Raw genomic sequence first — 20,739 nt, forward strand, 5'->3', positions numbered from 1 at the left:
TGGAGGGAGGAGAACTAACTCAAGTGAGAACACTAATTCAAAAGATACATGTACCTCCATGTTCACAGCAGATTATTTACAATAGCCAAGATATGGAAGCAACCTAAGTGTGTCTACCAATAGATGAAAGGGTAAAGTGGTGTGTGTATATATATATATATATATATACACACAATGCGACTGCTACACAGCCATAAAAAGGAACGAAACTTTGCCATTTGCAACAACATGGATGGATGTGGGAGGTACTGCGCTTAGTGAAGTAAGTCAGCGAAATAAAAATATTTTATGTTTTCACTTACATGCAGAATCTAAAAAACAAAAAATGAACATAACAAACCAGAAACAGACTCACAGATACACAGAACAAACAATGGTTACCAGTAGGGAAGGGGTGGGGTGAGGGGCAAGATAGGGGAACAGGATTAAGAAGTACATAGTATTAGGTATAAAATAAGATACAAGGATATAGTATACAGCACAGGAAGTATAATCAGTATTTTATAATAACTTTAAATGGAGTTTAATCTATAAAAATATTGCATCACTGTGTTGTACACCTGAAATAACATAATACCATAAATCAACTAATTTCAATTTTAAAAAATAAAGAAAATTTAATACAACAAGTATCATTTCTTGGTTTTAAAGTGTTTACGTTTTATGTTTACTTTTATGTTTATGTTATCACTTTATCACTTTCCAGATTCACAAAAATAAGGTTACTGAGTACCTATATATGTACATATAGACAGAAGATTTGATCCTTACTTTAAAAAAAATCGTAACATATCTAAAAGTTACACAAATTTTTTTTCTTTAATGAAGCTATTTCCACTTTTAAGTACAAAATGACCCTAAGTAATTCTTCAATAAATATGTAAATATTTCCTTTGTGATTAGGCAGTAATAAGCAAATCACTTTAAAGATATTTATAGTATAGTATGATTATAGCATATTGAGGGTTACATGACTATATAATGCTCTAAACATCTAATATGGTGACAGAATGTTTCAAATGGTAAAAATATGTAATTATTTTGTTTCACCTATATCTTTATAAGAAAAATAATGGTTTACTAAATACCATGTGCTAAGAACTGTGCTAAGGCTCTCTTTAGAACAATTCTAGGAGGTTGGTATTAATATCCCACTTTAGAAATGAAGTATTTAGACTCAGAGAGGTTAAACAACATACTCAAGGGTACATATAGCCAGGTAATGATGGAAACATCTGAACTCAGGCCACAACCCAAACTTTCAGCCACCTTGTTCTTGCCACCTGCCTTTTTTAGTTTCTTTCTCCTTGTCTATAAAACTAGCCAGATATTTGTTAGCTCAAATTTCTTTCCAGTTATTCTTTGGGAACTTTTCACATAAAGGGTAGAAAGAAGAGTAAATAATAGATACCAACTCTCTCTGTTCCTTTTTATTTAATCTTCAATCCATGGCCATTTTATTTTTATATGTGCCATTCTACCAGAAACCGTTTTCACTGAGGTCACCAATGGCCTCCCAACTGCCCAGTCCAAATGGAGATGTTTCAGATCTTCTCTTACTGGACCTCTGTTTTTCATTGTATTATCCCAGAAATTCGTGGTCTTTGGCTTTTAACACCCTACTCCCCTACCCTCTGGTTTTCCACCTTTCTGACCATTATTTCCATCTCTTTCATTATCTCCAGTAAATGTTCAAATGCCCCAGAGTTCGCTCTTTAGTCCATTGTTCAAATTGGTCAAAGTACCTCTGTGTGACTGAAGTCATTTTTAATAGTCAAATACCATTTCTTCCCAGTTTCAGACTTGGGTCTGTGGAATCACCGGAACCTCACGTTGCACTCGACAGTTTTCTCCTGTACGCCCATTTCAGTGCTTCCACTGCCCACTAAGGCACCCGAGAGTTGTCCTTGATTACCTGTTCTCCTTCACATCCCAGCCAATCACCATGATGTTCCGTCAATTTTATCTCCTAAATGTTTTTTGACCACATTCTTTCTCCTCTGTTCTCATGGGTCCCCTCCTGGTTTGAGTCTTCTTCCTCTCTTGTCCCCTGACATGGCCTTCTAAATGGATGTCCTTGTCTCCAATACTGTTCCCCTAAAATATATCCTCCATACAGCCACAGCTAAAGTGAAAAATTCAACCGTCTGTCCCCTTAGGCACTTCCAATAATGTAAAGACCTCTGAGGCCTTACCAGGCCCTTTATGGTCTGGCTCCTGCTTATACGTTTGGTTCCATCTCTTACAATTTCCTCTCCCCCAAATCTAACTGCTGACCTCATCTAAACACTGTTCCAGCCCATCCCATCTTGTCCTTGTTTCCTGTGTCTGGCTAATATCTATGTAGTGTGTAAGGCCTGGCTGAGGTATCATCTCCTCTAGGACATCTTCCGTTACCTGAATTTAATGTCACTTCTCCGTGATCCCAAAATACACTACACTTATTCCTGTCACTGAAAATTTAACATCTTAATTATTTGTTTCTAAATCTGCCTCCTTCACTAAACAGTGAAGTCCTGGGACTACTGTGTTGTGCCTGGTTGGCATAGATTCTTTTGCTAAATCAATCTCTTTGACTTGGGAAGTAAATAAATGATCGGGTTCAACATACCATTTATCACTTATGTGGCCTTTACCTAATTATTTAAGCTATTTGGGTCTGAGTGTCCTCATCAAAAATGGGTTCAGTAATTCTGGCCCATCTTCTGATTGGGAGAATAGAATAATGGATTTTAAATCATATATGCAAAATGTAAAGTGTTCTACGAGGCATTTATAAGGCAAGTCCTTCTACTTAGACAATGGTCTGATAAACAAAGCTGTTTTGCTTCATATTTTTGTCTGTTACCTTGGTTCCTTTAGATAATGCTACTTAGGACCCATATAAATTCACCTCAAATAGTAAGCTGGCTTTGAAGGAAATTTTTTACATTGCTGTTTATTACTCATTACCTTTCAGAAATTGCTTAATAGCAAATTTATGAGGAAAATACAGCTCATTTCAAGGCAGTATATCTAAATACTTGTGTTATCAACAGTTTTGGATATGTTGCACATAATCCAGCTAACTGGCATATCTCACTGAAGGAAAGATTTCAGGGATATTTTACTTCTAGTAAACAAGTACTACTGAATATTCTAAAGCAAATGGCCAATGAAAATTCGTGATGTAGGTAGCTTGCAATTTCCCTCCTTTCATCCAGACCTTGTATTAATTTTATAGGCTTTATCCTGCTACTAAGCTCTTCATTGTTTCACTTCAGTCAGAATAGAGGGCGCTTGACTCACTTTATCAGATCTATAGCGAATCTGGCAATTCACTTGGCCCTCACCGAAACCACTGCCAATCTGCCATCTTCCAAAGGAGTGTTGAACACAGACACACAGGTGTTAACCCACTGCAGCTGACGTCTCTTTTATGAAACATTCTAGTGAGGTGAAGAGAGTCCCCAAGATTTGTTGTATTCTAAAATTTTAGCTCTGACAAGAATTACTGAGGACACCACTAAGAGAACGACTGCCCTTTAAAAGATGTCATTATCATTATGTAAGTCTTTTATACAAGATACGCTGCTAATCATTACAATTTCATAATTTATAGACATTTGATAATATGAAAATTATAGTAGCTGAGTAGGTGTATTGATGATATATATTAAAATAATTTTCCATGTACACATACAGAAGCACATTTATAGTTCTCTATCTTAAAATGAAATAAGTTATGATATATGACTACATTGTATTACATACAAGTTATGTAATAAACATTATCTACTTGTCAATACTATGTTTACTCAAAATATAAAGATCTGGAAAAACTTGAATAATTAAGAATAAAGTCCCAAAGTTCAACTTATTATAATTCTGAAGAAAGTCTATTGCCCCTGCTCCAAGAAAATAATTACTTTTCATCACTTTGACGAACAACAGGTAATCTGCCAAAATTATTCACATGTGTACAACAAGGGGGGTCATTCCCCCTCCCAAAGTATTTAAATTACAAAGGGATACACTTTCACTACACTTTCAGAGACTATTTCATTGTTACATGTTGAGACTATTAATCATATTTTCTTTCCTCTCAAGTGAGAGGGATGGAGATGGGGGGAGTAAGGGAAGAGCTGATGAAGAGGGAAGTCCCACACACAGTATACATTGTTTCAGAAAATATTTTCTGTAGGAGCTAATTCATCTATAATAGTCCTCTTGGATGATAACTATTAAATTGTACTTAGGCAGGGCTCAAGATGGACTAAATCAGTGAGATTTCATTGTCCCTTTGAAGGAAAGCCAGTAAATTATATCCTTAAAAAACAAAACCGGAAAAAAAGTTGTGCTTACTTTCTGTTCCTTTTCCGGGCTCGGCTGTAGGCTTCTAAACCTTCCGTTAGTGTCTTCAACTTCTCGGGCTCCACCTGAGTGAAGGCATGAAGACCAGACCACATTACCCAGACCTGCAATTGTTAACACTGTTTTTACTTTCCTGCCAGACAAGCAGGTGCTTGTACGGCACTCGGGGGAGGGAGGCTTAATTCTCACTGTTCTGTCCTCGCTGGGGCAGAGGTTGATTCCGTGGCTCCAGGCTGCAACATCAACGGAAATGAAAGACTGGGTGGCTTTCAGAATGTCAACATTTTCAAGGTAATGTTTGAAGAACAAAACTTGGAACTTAAATAACCTTTACTTCACAAAATCATGTGAGTCAGAGATCCTGGTCTGCTTTTTGCACTGCCTGATGCTCAGCAACTGCGATTCTGTATTCCATCAGATGAAAAACAGCGGTGGTGAGTGAGGGTGCTGGGCTTTGGAGCCAGCACATAGAAGTTTGCATCTGACCTCACTTTCTAGCATGAATAACACCCTTAAATTCCCTGAGCCTCCTAAAATTTGGATAATTTAGAGAAATATTTAGTTTGTTAAATCTTCGCTGTTAGCCAAAGCTTTGGCTTTCAAAAATAAAGACACTTCAAGAAAATTTTCCCGAGGACATTAATACCTACCTTCCTGCTAGAACTGCGGTGAGAATTAAAATACAACAAACATGGTGAACACAGCCAAGCACAGAATAGCTAGTCTTACATAGTGGTGTGTTAGGCTCTGCAGAGGCCAGGAAAAAAAAACAAAAAACAAAAACAAACGAGTAGGGTAGTAGGCTGCATGTAGTCCCTACTGATGCGGAAAGAGGGTGTGGCTACTTCTGATGGGCGTGGCCTCTCCGGGGTCCTGCTTTAACACTGCCAGCCTAGGCTACATGACACTTGCTGCCTCATCACTGTAAGCCACCAACTGGTGGCTGGGGGTTTGGTGGGGGAGGGAGGTGCAGTTTTTGCCACCTGCCCCTAATACTCTCTATCATAGTTCTTGAAGTCACTTCTCCTAAGGAAAACAATTAACAAATAGGAAATTTAATATGCAAATAAAAACACACTTAGAAAAGCACTGTAACTTTTACTGATCTTAAACACAATCTCAGTAGAAACAGTATTGCTTGCTGTGTAAATATAGCTTCAAATTAAGTCCCCCCCCCCCCACTCCTCAACCCAGTTTTCCCCCACCCTGCACTCCTTTAATAAAAAAATTCAGAGGTTGCCAAGACACCTAATGGGTAAGAAAATACACTCTAATAAACAAGGAAATGATTAACTTTTGTCTTTGAATCTTCCTGACTCATGAATACTGTTCATAAATAACTTTCTTTGACTTCTTCAAATCTAGTACACAGTGATGATTATTAACAAAGGGTCTCCACTGTCATCTGAAAACAAGCATTTCTAATTATTCAATGAGAATAACAGTCAAATAATGGAAATAGTTTCCTTTTCATAACTTTTGTATTTTGTCCCAAGGGATCCAAATACCTTACATACACAAATTCACTGTGGATTGTGTGCCAGAACAAGATATAACTTTGTTCCAATAACATTTCTACAGGAGTAGTCAAGTGTCTTATTGGAATGACTGGAAAAGCTTAAGTAAGATGAATATATCCATGTGTTTTTATTTTTAAAGGTACCTGGATACCTTTTCACATTTTATGTTAGAAATGGGATTCCATCTTGTACTCACTCACACAAAGAAATTATGAAAGATAGCTCACAATTAATTTATAGCTAATTCCCCTTATATTTAAATTAGTTTCTTGGCACCAAGAAGAAAGCTCTCCTATAATAGGAGCTTCTGTTAGACACAAACTGGTGTAGTGAGAGATCTCAGAAAGGATTGATACAGGCAACAGAAAGCAGATTCACAGTGAAATAATGCAACATGCCACAGTGAAAACTTATCCCCTTGGTCTCGATTTTTAAAAACTAAGCACAGAAAAAGACATGTAATCTAAAAATCCAAAATATTAGATAAAAAAGGAGAAATAAAAATCATAGTTATTGTGAAAAAAAAAAACCTAAGTTAGGTCAAATGATTTTTAAAAAATCGTCTATTTTATTTTTAATTAAGAAATAAGGGGCAGTAAAAGCATTTCTTGTACATTTATTATGTAGAAGGCACTGTTTTATTATTTCATGCGGTAATACTGCACACTAGCATTGTTATTTTACAGATGGGCCTAAGTGAGTTTAAGTTACATGGCCAGCATCAAAACTCAGGATGGCCCCAAAGCAACCTTTCTCTGCCACGTCAACTCTAATACATGCTGAAATACACATATACTATATAGAGAGATGTGTATGTGTGTGTATGCATATATACACACACATGTAAGTATATATGTCTATATATACATGCTCAAAAAATTAGGTCAAATTATAAATCCAGTTTTTATTTACAGAAATTTAGATGATGCTTGCTCAAATTTATCTTCAAAAATTTTTTTTACACTTGAATAATTTTCTGGTGATTTTTAAAACTAATTCTCCACCATGATTTCTTCATTTAAATATGCCTCTAAGGTTCTAAGGTACTTGTAATAAATATATTATTTATAAAGGATTCAATGACCTTGAAAGAGAAAGCAATGAGAGTGATTTCTGAAACTATAAGATACACATCACTTTGTATTTCTAATATGACAAAATCATACATATCCAGAGGTAAATGTTCAGTTTATTTGGTTTCAGAATTTTAGTACTCTTTGGTATTGTGAAATATAATACATGAAGAGTGTGTGTTTTTTTGGGGAATATTCATCCACTTACACAATATTCAAGAAAGTCTTTAAAGATAACCCCCTACAAAGGTATCAGGGAACAACAAAATAAATTCCATTTCTAGTCAAATAGAAACCGTATTTAATGATTTAATGAACACTCATAAATTAATTAGCTAACTTGTAAATAAAGAAAGTACTGGGAATCAAATACATAAATATAACATTAAAAAGATTAAACATATACATATTTTTAAATAAAACTTACACTGAAGGAGCAAGTAATTTAAGATACTTACTATTTTAATCTGGAATTTAATAATCTTATATTCCTATATATTCACAAGCCAGAAGTTTCATAAATTATTTGATTTCTATCTTGGTGAGAAATTTGGGGAGGACTTTATATCTTTACTCATATCGGCCAACATATTTTCATTCTAACCATGATGATGCTAATAGTAGTGGCTATCATGGTATAACTGTGTACCTATGTGATTTAGGAATTAGAAAAAGGTAACCAGACTTTATGTATTTATAGTACACATATTATCTCATGTATAAATATACACATATGCTGAATTTTTAACTTCTAAATCCCTTTTTTCATTCCTTCAGATTCTTTTTTTTTTCTTCAGATTTTTTAGATTTAATACTTCTTTGGCATAACTAGACCTATAGCCTGTTCAGTAAGGTTAGAAACATACCCATAAAACCAGACATGATTATATGGTGGATGTTTAAAAGTTTCCTGAACAAGTCTGAAACTATGGCTGCTTATTTTGTTCACAAGGCACATATTAAAGATTTGATAATTGTTTGATTTGAGGTCAGCACAGTAGCATGGAGTGTATCTCAGAAGTAAGTCTATGACATAAAAGAAGACATAAACATTTCAGAGACAGAGTGACCCTCTGAAAGTGTGCTACAGTGTATATTAGAAGAATCTGGATTAAAGATCCCAGATCACTTTTGAGCCAATTAACTAGAGAAGATGTCAAAACTCCCTTCAGGTGTTAATCCCCGATAACAGGATTAAATCTCTTGGTGATTCCTTTGCTGGTACTTAGTGCTGAGGCTAAGCTGTCACACAAAGGTTAAAAGACAAGAGCACAGCCATATCACAGATTTCACAGCAGAGAGAAAGCAGCTGACCTCAGCCGCCCCTGTTCCTTCTTCACTTCCCCATCCCTTTTTTACAGTGTCCTCAGTTCCTATTGCTGGGGAATGGTATCATGCAAAGAGCACTAAGCTGAGAGTTAGGAGACCAGGGTTGAGCCTTGGTTTAACTGCTTGTGGTTTGTGTCTTTAGGAATGCCTCTTTCCTGAGGTCCAAATGGAAATAGGTGTGCACATCTTTATGGGTCATTGAGATTATCTACTTGGATTATCTAAGGATGAAGGTGCTTTATAAACACCAATGCAGTCTTTCCCAAGTGCCACTTGTGGCATGTGAAACTGTTTCAGGTGGAACATATACCGTTAAACATTTTTAATAGTGATATATTCATATAAATTTATATTAGAAAAATACAAAAACATTATACCTATGTTTTCACATATATCTTAGAATAAGACTAGAAGTTATTTTTAAAGTGGTTTGAACAGTGCCTACTACATAATGTGTCAAAAATATTTGTTGAATGAATAAAAAATGAGTAAATAAGAATTTGAGGACAAATTTTAAGTATTTGTATAGGTAACATGTGACTTGAGCTAAAATCTCGGAAAATCAATAAGCAGTAAGCAAATATGAGGCATTTATTAGGTTTATTATCAAACATTTATTAAGTAGTAACTACTTTACTCTTTAACCTGAAAAAGTCCTGTTAACTTAAGTGCAATATTTCAATATTTTTTCAAGTATGGGAATTAATGATAAATAATTTGGGGTAGAAAGTTGACTCACCTGTGACAGAAAGGATGAATTTAACAATAATACTTAAGGAAAATTCATAAAGTGAACCACAGTTTTTTCAAATGGACTAAGCCAATCGACATTATTGCAGTTTTAGTCAGTGGCACTATCTGAGGGTTTTTTTTTTTTCCTTTCATCTTCACTTCATATAGAAGCATTTTTAAGTACTAGAGAACTGTACTATAGGACTAGAGTAAATCTATTCTAAATGTGACAACAAATTTTATATAGATCCATAATACATACAGAATTAAATGTTTTGAATAAACTTGTACTTTCAAGGATATGCTGTTGAAGAGTTCATGTAGCAGAAGCATGTATTTGCCTCATACTTGAGATTCCATTTGCTAGTAACCACGTGACAACTGTATGGACAAGCTCAAGAACTCCATACTCAGTTGGAAGGGAGACAGGCCCCCTCCTTTTCCTCTTTAATCTTCCTCAGGGGGAAAAAAGCTTCACAGTATTCCACAATTACTAAAGTTTACCTCAACTTTGTTCTCAGTTTAGTCTTTTCCCCAATATTCATATTTTTGGTGTTACCTAGTTTTTCCTTTTTATTATCTTTCAAATTTTGATCAGGCACTGCTTTTGTCTGGATTTTATCTCGCTTATTACTTTCCAAAAATTATTCTTTTTCAAAAATATTCTGTTGCTGCAGACCACTGATTGCCCCAGCCACCCCACCAGTCAAAATGCAGCCCAAATATCATGGATACTGATTGGGTATAGAGAAAATAATTCATTTTCAGAAATGGCTAAGAAAATATATATGGAAAAGGAAATATACAAAGAATACTTTCAACAGAGAATGACAGTACCAAAGAACACAAATAGCTAACACTGATAAGCCCAGAAAGAATATTCTTCAAAGTAAAAGTGTTTAAACACCACAGAAGGGCACACCTTCCAAATTTAGTTCCCAGGCTCAACTTCTTAGGTTATACATCTGCAGAATACCACTGTAAGCCGTCTCTGGTTTTGCTCCATACCATCAAAACACGAGTGCATGTGATAGTGAATAACAAACAGAAAGTGACTGTCCCAAAATAAATCTGGCATGAGTTTTAATAATGATGAGTTCTGTCTGTTTTGAACAACACTCAGAAAGCTACTTTTATCTCCTCCTGCCAAATATAACCATGTGGAAAAAAGTCAGAGTGAATCTAGAGAAGGAGCACCCTACTCATTGCTTTTAAAAACTTCTTCATTTAACCAGGTGATTCTTCTGGATAATTAGGAATGTCTCTACCTGTCCAACAACAACAAACATTTCATTGAAAAGAAACATTTTGGTGCCAATACAGAAATAAATTCTTGCCTAAATTTGCCTCCAGTCAGAATACACACTGAACATAAGAACAACGAAATACGAAGACCAATGGGACAATGTTCAAAAATAAAAATAAACCACTTAGAAAAAAAAATTTTCATTTTTTTGATTATTATTTGAGTCAACACTTTTAGGCTAGTTAATGTAAGATCAAAGATGGTAGATGATAATTACAAAATATGTTTTAGGAAAAAAAAAGAACATTTTTTCTGCTTTAAAATAATTATTGAAATAAATGCATAAAGATAAGCATCTCCCCCCACAGTTGCACAGGGTTAAAATGTCTGTACATTATAGTGTATAGGTGTAATGCCAGCAGAAGCCATTTTCCTCTCCAAGAATTCCTTAATACTGTGCCAAGATCTGGCAGTACATTTCTCCAGCTCTGACTAAGCACTGAGGTCTTATTCTTGGCTGCTAAATCTGAAGCTATAAAGGGTTCATGGTTCAGAGAGAAACCTGCACCACTTCTTTAGAAAAAGTATACATATCTTCTAGAATGTTCTTATTACAAACTGATAGGCAAGGGGAAAATGTATTAGTAAGGAGATACCATAAGGCACATTTTATCCTTCCAGTGCTGTAACATAGCTTCAGTATTGGGACAGTATTAAATAGGGGTGATTCAGCCCAACTTTTCACAGACTGTTAAAAATCTCTACTAATTAATACTGTTGAGTGTTTTGGTGGGTTGGTGGGTAGAGGAAGAATGTCTGAGTTTATAGTTTTTAGAAACAGTGAGGAGAGGGGGACTTTCAAGTTTATTCACCAAACTAAGTCCTTTAAAATCTTTCCAAGTAGAACTCCTGCCTAAAATGAACAGTTAACATTAATTCATAATCAAATACGCCAATTTGTATGCAATGTCCTGAGGTTCATAAAAAATAGTTATTAACTATTTCATTCATGAAATATGTTATTACTATCCTTTAATACCCAACTTGGTTAATTAGTCCTTTATTTATGGATAATTCATGGATAGGTATACAATATTGAAGGTCAAATGACCACAATTTTGTAATGGTGGAATCCAAATTCATAAGGTTGTTTAATACAGAGAACAGAGAGGAGGAGGTTAATTTTTACTGAGCCTCTTTTCTGTATCATCTATTTATGGTGGTGGATGGTTCAGTCGCGAAGTTGTGTCCGACTCTTTGCGACCGCATGTACTGTAGCCTGCCAGGCTCCTCTGTCCATGGGATTTTCCCAGGCAAGAATACTGGAGTGGGTTGCCATTTTCCTCTCCAGAGGATCTTCCTGACCCAGGAATCGAACCCAGGTCTCCTGCATCTCAGACAGATTCTTTACTGACTGAGCTACGATGGAAGCCCCATCTATTTATAGTATTGCATTTAACATCATTCTGAGTAGGAATTAATATTCCCACTTGAGGAGCTCTAGAAATTAATACACCCACTCAGGACCATTTAGGTAACTGGTAGAGCTGTTTTTAAGCTCACATCAGAATGCCCAAAGCCCTTTCTCTCTAGTCTCCTCTGCTGTGTTCACACAGTATTTGATAGTTAGAAATCCTACCTCCTAGAAAGTAATCTTGGAAACTGCAGGATATTTCTAATGCACTATTGGCAATTCTACTACATTTAACACCCCACTGAAGATTTAAAAATGTCTTTTTAAATCATAAGTTGACCAAGTCATTTGCACTCATGACAACAGTTAGCTAAAGTATCAGGTTATGGACAACTTGGAGATCTCAGTTCCTGCTCCATTCACAGCCCTGACCTATCAGTCCAGAGACTATTCAGGCAACCTGAAAACATGAGAGGTGTCCGGCTTATTCTGAATTAGTTACCTGTAATCGTGATAATTATTTTTTTTCTAGTTTTTGTTGTTCAGTTGCTCAGTCGTGACTGACTCTTTGTGACCTGTGCTGGACTGCAGCATGCCAGGCTTTCCTGTCCTTCACTATCTCCTGGAGTTTGCTGAACCTCATGTCCATTGAGTTGGTGATGCCATCATCCAACCATCTCCTCTGTCGCCCCCTTCTCCTCCTGCCCTCAATCTTTCCCAGATTTTTTCTTCTCTGCTTCCAAAAAGAATTTGAAGTGACTTGTTGAGAACAAAGATACTAACAAAAAATAAACGATAGGTTTGTGAGATATAGGGAGTGGGAGGAGATAATAAACCTGTTCTAAAATTTGAATTAACATAGATGCTATCTGGTAGGGTCTGACAGCATCTTGGATTAATTTACTCAGGTGAACATAGAAATACTAGTATGAAAAATGGAGAGGCTGAAAAAGTTTTAAATGATTATGTGTAAGAAAATTTTTCTGCAAACCGTTTCTTCTGAGATACTACAGAGAGAATTACAGGGGAAAATGGTTCACATTCCATATCAGCAAGATGGAATTAATAAGATTTTACTATAATAAACAAATTGTTCATGAAGTCAGTCTCTTTCTCTCTTGACTTTATTAAAATGTCAGGCACTGCCACAGTATATGGAAGAAAACCTAATGTACTGCTTACCTTTTTAAAAGCATAAGTCTGGTTATAAATGCACAAGGCTTTATGTATCCGACATTGTGAGAACTAAGAGGTTCAATGTAAATGAAATTTACATCATAATTGGTTCACAGTTTTAAACCAATTTTAATGTAAAATATGTTTTACAGGAAATCTTTTCAGACAGATCATGCTTTGTCTTACACAGATATTAACCACAGTTTAATCTTTTCTAGATGAACCAGGATCACCAAGACATCAGGCAAAGGACATTTGGCTGAAGTCAGAGAGACCTGTTTTTGAAATTTCACCTTTTCTGGTGTTCACCTTTTCTGGAGAACGGTGTTTGACTAGCTGGGCATCATTAATAAGGAAGACCTTCCTTTGTTTTGTGAACTATAGGAGAAAAAAAGGGGTTGTGAAGTAGCACTTTGCTTGTTTATGTGCAAAAGTGAGCTGTCCTGAAAAGACCAGAGATATTTTAAAATGTTAAGTGCCCTAGAGCTTTTAAGACTGATATACTTTGCTTTTTAATGACAGGTAAATATTTCATGTGTTATCATTAATATTTCATTATAAATTTTTAGTTTTTCATCTCTAAATGTATGCTTTCAATTACTTTCTCTGATTTACTAAAAGTATTTTTAGTGTATCTTTTTATCAAGATTTTGATATCAAAGTTGTAAGAATGTAAAATTACAATGTCAGCCAATGGGTGAGGGGATATTTGAATTTACATAAACAATTTTATGCTCCCTGTTAGGAATTAATCTATTGTCAATAACAAGGAAAAAGGATCTGGATTTTGTGAAACACTTTTACTTTATAGTGATTGAAAACCAGCTGATTATTCAAATAAAGTAAAAAAATGTTTCTTGGACTCTTAGATAATGATTTTTTTTTTTTTTAGGTGCATCTCCCTAAACATCAGTGAGGAGTTCAATCCCAGGAGTTTGCTAACACAGACTAAGCAGAAGATTAGGATCATGGTTTAAACTGAAATGTGTTAAAAGTACGTGCCTTTATTCTCCTAAGGACATAAAAAGATATTCAGACAAGGCTTGTAAGACAGGAAGAATGTTTCCAGGGAAGGGAAGCCATAATCTTTTTGTTAGTTAAGCTTTTTTTTTTGATAAAGTGGCACATAAAAAAAATTGATTTTATTTGCACAGATTATAAAACAGTTCAATGTCTACATCTTGTATTTGTAGCAATTCCATTTATATAATAAAAGCCCAATTTTGCTGTTTCTAATTATTTCTTGAATAAACTGTCAAAAATATTTAGGTTTATCAGCCCAAAGAATGTTTGTCTGGTCTTGGAGAGATTAGAGAGTAAAATGTTTTATGAATAGGAATATGGAATTCATTTTCTTATCAAAGATAGAAACATTATGCTGAAAGTGTACCCTGACAAGTATATATTAGGCATTATAAGCAATGGGTTTAAGGACCTCCCGGTCATTTGGAGAAAGACAATCCTTTTATTGTGCTGCAAAATGCTTTTGGTTTCCTTTGCCATTAAACCTAAATGCCAGTGGAGGTTTGAGCAGAGTTGAAATAGCTTTATACAATATAATCTGTAAGAGAATAATATATACCTGTAAAAGGAATTTTTATTTCCTAAGGAGATGAAAAATTACATGTTTCTTCATCCTATGTAGGGAATGTGCATTATTTTCATCTCCTGCTCAGATATAAATTTTTCTATCTACTTTGAACATTCTGTACATTTCTTGCCTAGTGAGTCAATTCTACCAATTGTGGGGAGGGGGAAAGCTCAGAAGACCCTTACTAATTTCTTCTAAATTGAATGGTAGTTTTATGGAGAAGTTTTCATTTAATTTATGTGATCAGATTGTGTTAAGTAGAACCAGACTATGGGGTTAAACAGTTCCATATGTTTCAAAGACCCAGAACTTTTCCTGAAAGGAGACACCATTCTAAACTCAGATGTTACCTCCTGCTTCCAGAAATGGCTGCAACTCCACCCCAGTGTTAGCTTCTCCCCAGTTTTGTGTATCACACATCAGCACATGGGAGAGTTCCAATCCCCTGGCGCTTTCTGTCGCCTGGAAGGACCCCTGCCACATTGCTGGGTTCCAACAACCACCAGATTTTTCTCCCCCTATCATTGTTACTTGCCTTTGTTCTCTGTATGAATGAAGAACTAGGCACATGCAAGGAAGAAAGGCCAAGTTAACCAAATTCTGGAAATCTGGTTCCTGGGTCAGAGCCATGCTGAACCCTAGTGGGATCTACAAATGCTTTACAACTCACCACTTGACGACATGACATTTTGGTGACTACAACCATCCCCTCTTCATTTTATGCTCCAGAAGTTTGTGAGACCTCAATGAGTCATGAAGAATCCAAAGTGATGATAACAGAAAATAAGAACTGACATCTGAACAAAGGTTAGTATTTGACAATGGATAAAGATTGGTATACCTTCCCTTCCTCGGGGCTTTGTTGACAAGAACTGTGAACGTCGTCTTCTCTGACTAATTTTCCAGGCCAGGAAGTCAGTCCTTTGATTTGGCCCCAGACCAAGTCGCCAACGTTGAACGTCCTTGGCCTATAAGGGATCAATTCATTTGAAGAGGGGGAGTCTGGGTTCCTTAGGTCATCTTCACTACTAATGCTTTTAGCGTCTGAAGGGCTAGGTACACACCCGTTAATGTTTTTGGCATTAAAGTCTCCATTGTAATGGATGTAGTCTTTGACCAGAGAACTCTCCAAACTATTGGAGGAGCTCGGAGATTGCTCCTCTAGGACAAAGTCTTGCTTTGTGGTGCTCAGCAGCTCTCCAAAGCCCCGACTCTGCCGAGATCTGTTCCCGTTAATGTGTGCGCATCTTTCCACAGTGTTCTCTAGTCTCTCCTTAAAACTCATCATAGTTCTTTTGTAGTTATTATACCTGAAATTCTCCTCCAAAATCTTATCCCCTTGACAGTTTCTCGGTGGTAACAGTATTGGGTGCTGTTCCCCAGGCAGAAATGGCAGTGTAGAGACATTGTTGGGCCTTTCGTGACAAGGACTATTGTGGATGTGGCCTGGATGATCTAAAAATTCCTCACACTTCCACCTGTTTCGCTCCCCTCCAGGGCTTTGCTCCCCATCCCACTGTTTTTTAGATGTGTGGCAACCTGCTGATTTGAAATATTCAAAGCCATCTCCTTCGCTGGAGTTCTTCCCGTGGTCCAGACTGCTAGGCAGCCGAGCCCCTCTCACACTCCTCAGCCGCCCATCGTGATCCACACTGCCCATGTTTCGTCCGTGAATGACCGCACTGACAGCACTGGGGAGACTTAATGGGTCACCGATGGAAGCAGTGAAGGCACTCATGGCACTCAGAGCTGGAATGGGGCTGATCTGAGTTGTACTGTTGACAGCAGTGGTGATGACAACCTGCATCCCTTTGCTGGCTGCATCCACGACTGCTTTGTAAATAGCATCTACGGAAGCATCGCCTTGGCCCCCCATGATGAGGCCATCCTTCACCTGCTGACCTAGAGATGGGTCAATCCTCGACTGCAACTCACAAGAGGTGTCTTGGAAAGGTGGAAGTGTAGTGTTTGGATTTTCGGGAAGTGCTGCGAGCCCCGGCTGAGTGCTTATTCTTTTGTTTAGGAGAGCTGCATCTTCCTGCATTCTCACCTTAAAGAAATAGACAGGAAGTAGTGAGACAGAGAGAGAGAAAAAAAAATTTCAAGTCCTTAAAGAGAAAGATTGTAATTTTAAGATTTACCAGAAGACCACTGACTATAACAAGGAAGGCCATATAAAGAGAGAATAAGACTCAAAAATGAAATCAGAAGTCACTCTGTATAGAAAGCCATGTCTTGATTATACTTGGGTACTGTTTCTTTGATTGGAATCATATAACAGATTTAAAAAAAAATCATATTACTAAACATTCTGTGGAAAAATTACAGTTGAGGTGGTTGGACACAAAAGGTTTCCAGGCGATGATTCCATGTTTTTAGTGTCATTACAGGTTTTCAACTTGGAATTCAAAGAGAGAAACAAGTCTGTCACCAGCATTGCTCACATTAAAAAGGGAAACAGGTTTTAAAAATGATCTCTAACTCATTGATATTTCTACTGAATTAAGTGAAATAGAAAACAAAACAAAAAAAAATATATATATATATACACCCCTTTCTTAACAATGAAACTATTTCTGTTGAGTTGTGCTCAGTCCTGTCTGCCTCTTTGTAACTCCACAGACTGTATCCTGCCAGGCTCCTCTGTCTATGGGATTTTCCAGGCAAGAATACTAGACTTGGTTAACACTTCCTACTCCAGAGGATCTTTCTGACCCAGGGATCGAACCCGTGACCCTTGCATTTCCAGCATTGACAGGAGGATTCTTTACCACTAGTACCACCTGGGAAGTCCCCAAACTATTTCTGAGATGACACTGAATTTTTGAAATCTTTAGGTAGGGTAGTAACACCAGCTCTTCACCCTTACTGGGTAACTGCCTGAGGGACATTCCCACGCTGCCAACAGTGACAACAGTGGCCTCGGAGGTGATGCTTCATTGGGAAGAGGTGATGGGAGGAAATGGCCAGTGAAGAGTATCAATGCTCATCATGGGCATGATGAGTGCACTTTGAAAAAGTCCACAGGTTATTCTAGTTTCACCAACCCCAGCTAAGAATTGCTCTCCAGAACCTTGATACTTTGGATTTCCCGTCCCCCCACCCCCTGCTTCACTGACCCACGATCACTCACTTCCTGTCTTTACATCTTTTCCTGCTAAACCAGAACCTGGGATCCATCAGCAACATAACTACTTTCCTGCCATTCTCCCCTTATCTACACCTACCAGATAAAAATTCCAATCTTGGGTCAATTTAGCTGCCTGCCTTCTGTATCTATATGCACAGTGAGGATGCTGAGTATCTATCCATAGGAACTTATGGCTTCCAATCTCAGCTGGGGGTTTGTATTCCCATCAATCCTATGATCCTCTGGTTAGGTATCACTCTCTGTCACAACTATTCAGATTTTATCCACTTCCTCAAGCCAGCTGCTATACTATTTCCCACATTACTCTTAGTATTTGACCCTACTTAACAGAGATAATCAAGTTTATAGGTTAGGAGTTCTCATTATTCTTATACTTGGCTACTCCCTGCCTTCTGGCAGCACACAGTTCCCTGCACAGTGTCCCTGGTCCTGTCCCGCTTCCCAGTGTAAGAGGCACTCCCTCTGCCCTCTGAGTAAGTCCTCTGTTTATGCTCTGGATACCAAGCCTTTCCTCAGGGATCTTGCCTTATCTGTTAACCCCTGTTAATCTTCTTTATGTTCAATCTCTTCTACTTTTTTCTTTGTCTCTTTTCTTTAGCATTCAACTATGTGCATGGCTTCCATATTTTATCAATAAAAGTTTGCATTCAACCTATGCCTACCTTGGGGCACTATTTTATTTCTGTTATGTTCTTTGTAGTTAGGTTTTAAAAAGTTTTAAAAAGAGTAATCCAAACTCTTAATTTATTTTTCATTCTTCCATCCATTGCAATCTGGCTCCTGCTCCCACAACTCCGCAAAAACTGCATTCAAGCTACTGTTGTTCTAACTGCTAAATCTAATGGATTCCCTTCAGGCTTTACCTACTTATTTACTCATTGACATGGTTGAGAGCTTATTCTTCCCTTCTAAATTATTTTATTATATGAGTATTTTTTCATTGTCCAAAAGAGAAAAGCTTTCTTCATCACTTTCCCACCCAAATCTATACTTTTGTATCCCACTCTGATTCCGTTTCTTTCTCAAAAGTGATCAGTGTTCGAATACATCCTCATAGACTTGTTTTTAATACCTTAAGTGTGCAGCTGCACATCTAGTTTCCCTTCTTTCTTTCACACCTTCCTTTCCCCTTGCCTCATTTCTTTTTTTCATATAAGTGGTATTATATTTTAGTACTGTTCTATAATACAACAGTGTTGGAGTTCTGTAATCTTGTGGATCTGTCTATATCAGATTATATAAACCTACCTAATCTTCGAATCTACTAGATAGATGAAAATAGCAAAACATACTCAATATTTAACTATTTTCCTACTGATGGTTGCTTAAGTGGTTTCTAATTTTTGACACCACAAATCAAATTGCAACAAAACATTCTAGATTGTGCCTTGATTTCTCCAAAATATCAAAGTTGAACTTGTGGGTCAAAGGACACACACATATATAGACACACATATATGTGTGTGTATGTGTGTGTGTGTGTAAAATTGATAAACTATCAATCACCCTCTAAAAGGACTATGTCAGCATACAATCAGACCAACAATATATCTGAAAGAATCCAGTTCCCCACTCCTCTGTTAGCAAAGGATATAACTATCTGATGGACATAGTAATGTTGTAATTTGTATAATTCTGATTATTCATGTTTATTACTAATTATTATTTAATTTTCTGAAATGTCTGTTCATTTCTATTGCTCATTTTTCTAATTGATTCTTTTTTCTTCCTAATTTGTAGGAGCTTTTAAAATATTATGAATGGCAATTAGTTGCTATTATTATGCATGTATTAAGTTGGCCAAAAGTTTGTTTGGATGTGGCCAATGAACAAACTTTCTGGCCAACCCAGTAACTTCTGCCAGGTTGCCACCTGTCTTCAACTTTGTTTAGAATATCTTTAATCGTACAGATTTAAAGTTTTATGTATTCAACTCTGTCACCTCTTTTTTGACTCCTTGGTTGTGCCTTGCTGAAAGAGCCTTTTCTACCCTAAGATTATTTAAAAATCTTCTATATTTTCTTCATGTATTTATTTAATGTTCCTCTTTCCATCCAGCTCCTTAATCTATCAGGAGTTTATTTGTTTTTAGAACTAAAAGAAGACCAAGTGGCTGAAGCCAGGGAGAGAGTGGTGTGAACTGGTGCTGGAGAGTGAGGCAGGGTAAACACGTTAAGGATGTGGATTTTAATCATGGGAGCAATGTTGTTGTTTAGCTGCTAAGTTGTATCCAACTCTTTTTGCAACCCCATGGAATATAGCCCACCAGGCTCCTCTGTCCATGGGATTTCCTGCAAGAATACAGAAGTGGGTTGCCATTTCTTTCTCCAGGGTATCTTGTTGACCCAGGAATGGAACCCCAGTCTCCTGCATTGGTAGGTGGATTCTTTACCACTGAGTCACCAGGGAAGCCCTGGGAGCAATGGGAAACCACAAGAGTTTAAGAGGGTAACATGATCAGTTTTTAATAACAACTTCTAAAGGACCACTGAGATGCTTCAGACAAAATAAAATGCTTCAAACAAAAACACTGAAACTTTAACAACATTACTGAGGAATAATAGTAAGTAGAGGTGAAAAGGTACATAATCACCTTCTTTTGTCTGTTTCTCCCAATTTAGCAAAACAAGTAGTAAACATTGTTTTCTACTAAAGTAACCCAGGAAAGGAGAGTACCTGGAAATTCTGAAACAGACAAGCCATGGGGTTATTGTTAGCTGGGCAAGGAATTGTGGACTGTCCTTGAAATGCCTGGAGATTCTGGTACCCCTGAAGAAGTTGCTGCTGCTGCTGATTTGGAGGAAACATCTGATTGTTGTTTAACAGCGACTGTAGATGAGTCAGTTGATGGTTATTCAAAGTACTGTTTATTGAGGGCATGTCACCTATAGTATGAAAAATATAAAATATAAGTCAATGTGATTCTTTGGAGGTCCTATGCCTATCTTTCTTGAGGATTTCTAAAAAAAACTAAAAACTAGACTTACATGGTAACTCTTTTCTCTTTTTCTCCTCAAAGTCTTACTAAGTGGTAAGAAAGACTAATTTTCTTATTTATCTTTCATAATCATTATTTATCTTTCATATCATGGAGAGACTAGTTAGTTTTTGGTCTATCCATTAGCCAATCCTTATACATTGATCTTCAGTGTCA

At 36.7% G+C, this 20,739-nt stretch overlaps 1 protein-coding gene across 12 annotated transcripts in view; it reads right to left on the reverse strand.

Moving 5' to 3' along the window:
• MBD5 (methyl-CpG binding domain protein 5) overlaps nt 1-20,739 on the reverse strand; it is a 491,908-nt gene that overhangs the window by 12,926 nt on the left and 458,243 nt on the right. For 10 of the 12 annotated variants that reach the window (XM_070799658.1, XM_070799684.1, XM_070799643.1 and 7 more), the window contains 3 exons: nt 20,262-20,470; nt 15,276-16,484; nt 4,345-4,457 (listed from right to left, as the gene is read on the reverse strand). In XM_070799658.1, coding sequence (XP_070655759.1) covers nt 4,345-4,457; nt 15,276-16,484; nt 20,262-20,470 — 1,531 coding nt within the window. The remainder of the gene's footprint in view (nt 1-4,344; nt 4,458-15,275; nt 16,485-20,261; nt 20,471-20,739) is intronic. The other 2 variants (XM_070799689.1, XM_070799701.1) reach the window with 1 other exon arrangement.

The sequence above is a fragment of the Bos indicus genome, chromosome 2, assembly GCF_029378745.1.
Source record: "Bos indicus isolate NIAB-ARS_2022 breed Sahiwal x Tharparkar chromosome 2, NIAB-ARS_B.indTharparkar_mat_pri_1.0, whole genome shotgun sequence".
Classification (NCBI taxonomy): domain Eukaryota; kingdom Metazoa; phylum Chordata; class Mammalia; order Artiodactyla; family Bovidae; genus Bos; species Bos indicus.